Source organism: Dipodomys ordii, unplaced genomic scaffold (assembly GCF_000151885.1).
Source record: "Dipodomys ordii isolate 6190 unplaced genomic scaffold, Dord_2.0 Scaffold74, whole genome shotgun sequence".
Taxonomy (NCBI): domain Eukaryota; kingdom Metazoa; phylum Chordata; class Mammalia; order Rodentia; family Heteromyidae; genus Dipodomys; species Dipodomys ordii.
In genome coordinates this window covers 4730924-4739356 of record NW_012267290.1, presented here as the reverse complement: position 1 = coordinate 4739356, position 8433 = coordinate 4730924, and the positions used below count along the sequence as shown (strand labels likewise).

The following is an 8433-nucleotide window of genomic DNA, read 5'->3' as shown; positions in this document are numbered from 1 at the left end:
GAAGGAAGGAAGGAAGGAAGGGAGGAAGGGAGGGAGGGACAGAGGGAGGGAGGGGAGGAGGGAGGGAAGGACAGAGAAGAAGTACAGGCTATGTCCTGCGTGTGGACGGGGCTCGAGACCGTACCTGGATTCCAGAGCCCTCTGTAACGATGATCTTCCACACACAGTTCAGGTTGTTTCCATATGGCTCAGGATAGCCCGGGGACAGGATGGTACCTCTTCGCTGAGTGAAATTACCACTGCAGGGAACTGACAGACAGGGCTTTGTCTTCAGTAAGTGCTTAATAAGTGATACGCTTATTTAATAAAGATAACTTGCAGTGGCAACAGTATTAATGTTGTCTCTCCCTCTGTGCCATTGTAAGAAACACTGTCCCTGTTTGAGGTATCTTAAATGGATTTTTTAGCCAAGGTGTAGTTTAGTCTTTTCTAAGTTAATAATATCAATGATTATGTACCCATTAAACTACTATTTATAGATGTTGAGTCTCTAAAGAAGTCTCTTTAGGGGCTGGGAAGGTGGCTCAGTGGTAGAGCGCTTGCCTTGCATGCATGAGGCCCTGGGTTCGATTCCTCAGCACCATATAAGCAAAAAGAAAAATGCCGGAAGTGGCGCTGTGGCTCATGTGGTAGAGCGCTAGCCTTAGAGCTGAAGAGCTGAGGGACAGCACCCAGGCTGAGTTCAGGCCCCACGACTGACAAAAAAAAAATAAAAAGTTTCTTCAGAGTTTCTAAGAAGGCACTGGACCAACCACGGTGTCTAGAGTCATTATCTGCTTCAGTCTGAGGCCATTGCAGAACATTCTCTCCTCTTAGCAGACACACAACTCCCAGCAATATTCATGGGATTTATGAGCAAATTCAGAGACACTTAAAATGTACAGATGGATTCAAGTGCCAATCATGATTGCACCAGAGTACTCTGTGCAAAAAGAAGCAAATAAACCACAGCTAATCTGGCTATATTAACCTATTGCTTTCAACACATTCATCGGCACAAATGCATTAAGAGGGCATGATGCAAGTAATATCCTAGATCAAAATTATAATTGTTTGCCCAGAATAAAATTATGTGATGCATTGTGACTTCGGACTTGATGGTATACATACTGAAAAAGGAAGCGTGCTTGTCCTTACTAGCTGAGTTGTTTAATGAAATGGCACTTTAGGCGTTGGCTCCTACCTGTTCTTTGTGTCTTAGAGAGCCGCACTGCAGTGTCCCCCGCCCTGGGCCACTTACCCACGCAGCTCGGGATCGTGTCATTCCACTGGGCCAGTGCGTTGGGCACAGACTGGCAGCGGATGGCTGTGGAGCCCTGGAGCAGGTACCCTGGGTTGCACTCAAACCTCACAATCGAACCTGCTGAGAACTCGGAGCCGATCCTCCTGCCGTGCCGGGGCTCGGGGACAGAGCTGCACTGCGTGTCGCTGGTACGAGGAACAGCTGGGGGCAAAACAACACAGCCATCGGCGTCCACCGCAGAAGTCACCCGTGCCCTCCACACACGCGTGTGTCCCCCTCACACATAGCCACGTGCTCCACGTTTCCTTCACACACGTGTCCCACACACACTCCAAGGTGCCCTGGAGCCTGGTCTGAGTCTGACAATGGTGGTGGCCAGTTAGAAGCCAGCATCTCTAACATGGCCTGGGGTCGGTGTGCAGGGAGTTCACGTCTGCAGGTCATCTGAGCATCCACCTTGGGCTCGGCAGAGGACGGGAGGAGAATCCATGCTGGGTGATTCTCCACTGATATTCAAGCCACTGGATTAACCAATGCCCAAAAGGTGGTGTGAGTCACAGCATGCTACGGACACAACCTTGCGGTCAAGACCGGCACCTGGCGGGAAGAGCGCTGGCTGAAGGAATGTTTTGTGGCTGTCGCAGTGTGATAACAGGCAGAAGAGCAGAATGAGCACATGACCTGTCCCTGTTCACTGACACACATGTCACTGTAGCGGTTTGGAGGCTAGGGACACACTCACAACGTTCCTGCCAGCAATGGGTGCACAAGGAGCTTAGCATTTATGTCCAATCCATTTATACAGCAGACTTTCACTCGACCTTGAGAGACAAGGAGATCCCGACATTTTCAGCCAGATGGGGAGACCTTTAGTGCCACGCAACATGACCCAGGTACCAGGGCACACCTCAGGAGGGAATCTAGGGGAGCCGACTCCTCCGGAGGGTGGGTACCGGGGCGGGGCTGGCGCGGGACGGGGGAGAGGACTCCCAGAGCTCTTTCCTTCCTCTCCCTCTCTTTTCCAGGCTGTTCATGGTGTTGGTTTACATTCTATAGGGAGCAACACCTAAGTCTCAGATGCTGTGTGTGTACCCTGTGCTCCTGGATGGAAGACACGGACAGGAAGTGTTAATGCTCTGTGAAGTGAGATGCTCACTCCAGTGGTGCATTGGAAATGACAATGCACAAGAATATGTTCTGTCTCTGAAAAGTGGAATGGGATTCAGTTTGGACAATACTCCATACGGCAAAGATGCTCGTCATGCCAAACTGTTTGGGAGGAGCCACACCTGTGAAATGTGCATGCTTTGTTTTGTCTTCTATTACAGAAGTGAAGCCAAAGATTATTCTGACCAAACTATGATTGAATTCTGTGTTGAACTATTTTCTCTCAGTGGGCTAAAAGTAACAAAGGTAGATACTCTCTGTTACTGTTGAAAATGTTCATGATAGCCCAGACCCACTCACTCATTTCCATACAGAAAAGAGAAATATCACTATATAATAACTATAATATTCTGGAGTAAAAATATTGCCTAAAGTCCTTTTGTCCTACTTGTATGTCTAAGTATTTTGTTACAGTTGAGTGATCATGTGCAGGAAAAAAGACAGCCACTGGATGATCCACAAATGTCTCAAGGATATTGTGCAAAATAAAGCAACTACTCCATTGCTTGTCTGTGTGCTGGCACTGAATTACTTTGCAATAACCTGAGGACGTTAGTGTGGGCCACCCAGGAGAGCGTGGCTTCCTTCCCCCTAGAAATCGACACAGAAGCCTTACAGTTTTAGTTTTTGTGTCTTTTTTTTTTTTTGCCAGTCTTGGTGCTTGAACTCAGGGCCTGGGTGCTGTCCCTGGGCTTCTTTTGCTCAAGGCTAGCTCTCTACCACTTGAGCCACAGCGCCACTTGTGGCTTTTTCTGTGTATGTGGTCCTGAGGAACGGAACCCAGAACTTCACGCATGCTAGGCAAGCGCTCTGCCGCTAAGCCACCTTCCCAGCCCAGCCCTTACGGTTTGCTAACTTTGGTGTGAGTTATTTGAAGGGAAATGAAAAAGGTATTGAGAAATAGATATTTGTGGGAAGAGCAGGCACAAACTAAGACCTTGAAAACAGTAGCGCCGACAAGCACTAGCCTGCACGCTCCACTAGAATACAGTCATGTGACCCAGAGGAAGGGCAGAGTGCAAGGGCCAAAATGTGGCCTCACGGGACCATGTGGTCAGACATGAGCATTCTGGCACGTGGGACCATGTGGTCAGACATGAGCATTCTGGCACGCAGAATGCTCACACATGTCATGCACGCTCACCCTGCCCTCTGTGACCTCTGGCACTGCATACTCATTGGGCCACACGTGGCTTTCTGTCCTGTGTGAGCTCCTGGTCGCGCTTGGCCACCGGTACCCACCACGGCCCTGTGCAGCCCTCCTGGTGGTACAGGAAGGACTCTGGGCGCTCTGGGAAGAGGGCTACCTGCCGCGGCTCGCAGGCGCTCTGGGAAGAGGGCTACAGCCCGCGGCTCCCAGGCGCTCTGGGAAGAGGGCTACCTCCCGCGGCTCCCAGGCCTCTGGGAAGAGGGCTACCTGCCGCGGCTCCCAGGCACTCTGGGAAGAGGGCTACCGCCCGCGGCTCCCAGGGTACCAGGGTCCTGGGGCATGCGCACTCCCTTCCCAGCAGGCATCTCATCAGTGGGGGGGATGGGGGGAGGGGCAAAGACCAAACCCACCAGGCCAATCCCGGGTTAAAGCCATGCTCAGGCACAAAGCTCCAGGAACCCGCATGTCTTTGCAAGTGTTGCAGATGGTAACAATTCCACGGCTGGGCTGGGGTCTCCAGAGAACCAAGCAGGTGGGTGCAGAGCTAGTGCAGAGATGCAGGTGTGGTGACTGCATGCTGAACTGCCACCTCTGCGTTTCGTCGCCGCCCCTCCCAGCAGAGCTCTGTGCCCGTCTGTGCACATGGAAGACGCCACCGGGCGGCGTCGAGTTTTAATGACTCTGTCAGCACACAGGAAAGGGAGGCCTGACTAGATCTTCCTTCTCTGAATAACCAATGCGCAGTTTAACTCCTCGTGGGTACTGAAATCATCCTCTGTGGCTCTTGAGTGAGGTACCAGCCCCTCTCGTGACCCTCTCCTGTTATCTCCAGAGGGGTTTTCCATTTGTGAAAGAGATATGCCTTTGTATGAACTTCCTGGCTAGAAGCAAGAGAAGCAGGCACACGGGCCTTACAAAACGTTCAGTGTTAGTCACTATTGATTCTTAAGTACAAGGAGAACAGACTCACGCACACACACACACACCCTGCAAAGGAATTTGGAATTTACTGAAGATTAGGAGTGGTAAGGGACAGCTTGCTCAACTTGGTTATTCTAACAATGTCAATTTTTTAAAAAATACTAATGTTTATTTTTATGTGTGTGTGCCAAACCTGGGGCTTGAACTCAAGCCTGGTGCTGAGTTCCAACTGGGATCCTCAAGTCTCAATCTTCTGAGTATTCACATTTAATTTTTACATGTTAATTATTTACATATTAATAGCCATAGCTGCCACAATAACCATTTTTACTCCCATTCAACCAGCCACAGCTCAGAAGGTGTTAGAGATACTCACCCTCCTAATTGCCAGCATCATTCCATCCTTTCTCCTCTACACCCTTAAATACATCTTGTTGGTGTAAACAGACTCTCCTGACCGAGGAAAGCTTTGAGGCCGGCCTTTGCAGGGTGAGCTGGCTAGAAGCGACTGATAAGGGATGAAAAGGGCGCTACTGCTCTCATGCTGTCAAGGTGTTCTCTAGAGAAGCGGTACTTAAGGAAAGAAGCCCCAGCTAAAGGATGAGCACGGGGTGGCTGGTGGCCTAGTTAGGCTAAAGCCAAAGCTTAGATGAGGAAAGCCTCTGAGCTGCTTCTCCTGTGGAGCCTGGCCGACCTCTGAGGCCCCTTCCCCAGTCTGTCCCGATTCCTTCCCGGCCTCCTCTCTGCCGAACAAACATCTGCGCACGGCCTAAGAGGCACTGGTTCAGGTTTGCAGAGCGAATACACACACAAAAGCAAAACGGAGGAAGGAAAATAGCCTCACTTTCCAGTCGGAAGCAACCACAAACGGGTCTTAAATGACATCTAAGTGAAAAGAAATACAACCTAAAAAGACCAACCTATAAAGTGCTAAAAGGTTATAAAACACAAGCAAACTAAGGTATTTAGAGTAGTAGATGTGTGTTTTATCCTGTTCTCTCTTTCTTTCTTTCTTTCTTTCTTTCTTTCTTTCTTTCTTTCTTTCTTTCTTTCTTTCTTTCTTTCTCTCCCTTCCTTCCTTCCTTCCTTCCTTCCTTCCCTCCTTCTCTCCTTTCTGATAAGTGACTTAGTTTCATGATGAAATGTGGCATTGTGTGGTGTACTTTCAATGTATCTCATTAAAGAAGTTTCTAAGACCTCGGCCCTCATGCAAGGGTGTAATTAGATGAAACACTACGTTTCCCACCACCTTGTGCAGGTGAGCAGAGCTGCACCATGGCTGATGGTTCTGTCCTCCCCTGACATCGCTGGGTAAATGGAAAGTGCAAACAGTGTGGAAAGAAGCTAATAGTTCATGAAATCATTTTATCATTTATGCACAAAAGCTTGATTTGGGGGGGCTCCCTGTGTGAGGGGGGGTCTGCTGGGTGGGGACCCCACCGGGCCTCAGGGGGGGTCCCTGTGTGAGGGGGGGTCCGCTGGGTGGGGGCCCCGCCGGGCCTCGGGGGGCTCCCTGTGTGAAGGGGGTTCTGCTGGGTGGGGACCCCGCCGGGCCTCAGGGGGGCTCCCTGTGTGAGGGGGGGTCTGCTGGGTGGGGACCCCACTGGGCCTTGGGGGGCTCCCTGTGTGAGGGGGGGTCCGCTGGGTGGGGACCCCGCCGGGCCTCGGGGGGCTCCCTGTGTGAGGGGGGGTCCGCTGGGTGGGGACCCCGCCGGGCCTCGGGGGGCTCCCTGTGTGAGGAGGGGGTCCACTGGGTGGGGCCCCGCTGGGCCTTGGGGGGCTCCCTGTGTGAGGAGGGGGTCTGCTGGGTGGGAAGCTGGCCTTACCCTGGTACACAAAGTGGAAGCCGCGGGCCGACGCTCCGCTCTTGGCGCTGAATCGAAGCAGAATCTGGTTGGACGTGGCCAGAGGCAGGGTCTCACCTGAAGTAACAACAGACCACAGGTGAGACCGAGAGACCGAGCACACGCACAGCGCCCTGCAACCTAAATATTACGTTGAAATCTCACAAAGAACGCTTTAAACGTCAGAAACAAAAGAGCACGCCATGCCATCGGGGACCCAGAGAGAACCTTTTAAGAGTATAACCCTGATTCTGGCTGTGCACTCTGCTAAAGGCCTCATTTGCACTTTGTTTTGACACATACACCAAGGCCCTTTTGGCTGAATAGGGGAGATGTAAGTATCAGATGAGTTATTTATAACTAATCACCTTAACTTGATTGTGACTTGCTGGAATTGTATTTAAAATTAAGAAAATGTATTTGAGCCTAGAACAGTCATTCTTAAAATCAAAGATTCAGAAAATACCTTCTGATATAAAATGTGGCCCCTACAGCACAACCTGCACCTGGGAGCCCTCTCCCCAGAGCCAGCTGAAGGTCGGCAGTGAGCAGAGGCTGGGCCTGGGGGGAGGGGAGGATTTTAGATCCTGTCTTCTGAGTGTTTGGTGTGTACGGCGTTCTGGCATCAGGCACAGACCAGAAAGAACAATACATAGGTTTTAAGATTATCTTTGTTTTTTATGTTGGTCCTGGGGCTTGAACTCAGGGATTGGACACTGTTCCTGAGCTTTTTTTTTTTTTTTTTTGCTCCAAGCTAGTGTTTTGTCACTTGGCCCACAGCTCCACTTCTGGCTTTATTCTTTTTTGGTAGTTAATTTGAGGTGAGAGTCTCAGGGACTTTCTTTCCCAGGCTGGCTTAGAACCATGGTCCTCAGATCTCAGCCTCCTGAGTAGCTAGGATTACAGAAGTGAGCCATCGGTACCCCCCCCATCATTTTTAAGATTTTTGATGCATCAGAAAACAGTAAGACAATGAAAACACTGAAATCCAAACTTTGCTTAGTCAACACCTGTGACACACATAGGTAAATTTACCTGGGTAATGATTTTGTAAACTTACTAAATACTGCAGTAGTTAGTTCACAGGTAGGTTAAAGAAGGGTCAGATTACTGATGAGTATGGTCAATACATTGCTCTGTGTTAATCTAATAAGACACAGGCATCCCTGGCTAGCTACAGAAATGTCTTCTAAGACCCCTCTCCAACTTGTAATTGCTCTGTGTTTGCCTGTGGGTACAGGTTGGGAAGGGAAAAAAATGTCAGAAGATTTTATCGCCAGCAGGGAGCCTTCAACTCATAGATGAGGAAATGAAACACACGGGTGATTTTCCATCCCCTCTTCTTCTCTTGACATTCACGGGCTCGGTGGGTAAAATGAAAAAGGCAGAGGTAATATATGAAGCCGCCATCTTTTAAAATCTCATCTCTAAAATAAACCTTTGCTAAACGTACCTAAAAATTAATAAGTGCTTACATCTCTCATTCATCAAAAGCTGAAAAAAAAGAGATGAGTCTAAAATTGGCTTCGTTCAGTAGAGTTGAGGACAAATGGTTGACATTTTACCAGAATGAGAGCCGGAGAGCGAGCTGAGAAGTCTGTCCTGTGGGTGTGCCCCGTCGAACAGCTCTGCCAGGTCGCTCAGCGCCGTCTGGAAATAGGCGAACTGCCCGAAGACCACTGGAAAGGGAAGGGGTACGCGTGAAAGAAGGGGCACGCTGCAAGTTCCCAGCTCCTGCTAAGACTCCTGCCCTGAGGAGCGTGTAATTGCGAATGTGAACTGATCTTCCCTGCCTTCTAATTTCTTAGAGATTAAATAATTTTACTGTGCTTCTTGCCTTTAAGATAAGAGGTCTTTAGGTATTTAATAAAAGGAGACATAATCTTTTCTGCCTAATTTGAACATTAAATGAAGTATATATATTTTTAAAAGTAAATAATCTTTATTAAGATAGCGGAAGTCCACCTGTAAGGGTGTCCTGTCATTAACGAAAACTGATTCCACGAAAACATAGCCAGGACCAGACCTGTGAGGCTTTGGTGACACGCACGTTCATTTGCATGAAAACTGATTCCACGAAAACATAGCCTGGCCAGGACCAGACCTGT

The 8433-nt window shown here is 49.4% G+C and overlaps 1 protein-coding gene across 1 annotated transcript in view; it reads right to left on the bottom strand.

Moving 5' to 3' along the window:
- The window catches only part of LOC105991563 (CUB and sushi domain-containing protein 1-like), an 871556-nt gene that overhangs the window by 136441 nt on the left and 726682 nt on the right, over window positions 1–8433 (bottom strand). Inside the window, exons 32-35 of the mRNA XM_013024215.1 lie at window positions 7891–8004; window positions 6308–6403; window positions 1241–1444; window positions 125–249 (exon numbers count right to left, since the gene is read on the bottom strand). Of these exons, the coding sequence (XP_012879669.1) occupies window positions 125–249; window positions 1241–1444; window positions 6308–6403; window positions 7891–8004 (539 nt within the window). The remainder of the gene's footprint in view (window positions 1–124; window positions 250–1240; window positions 1445–6307; window positions 6404–7890; window positions 8005–8433) is intronic.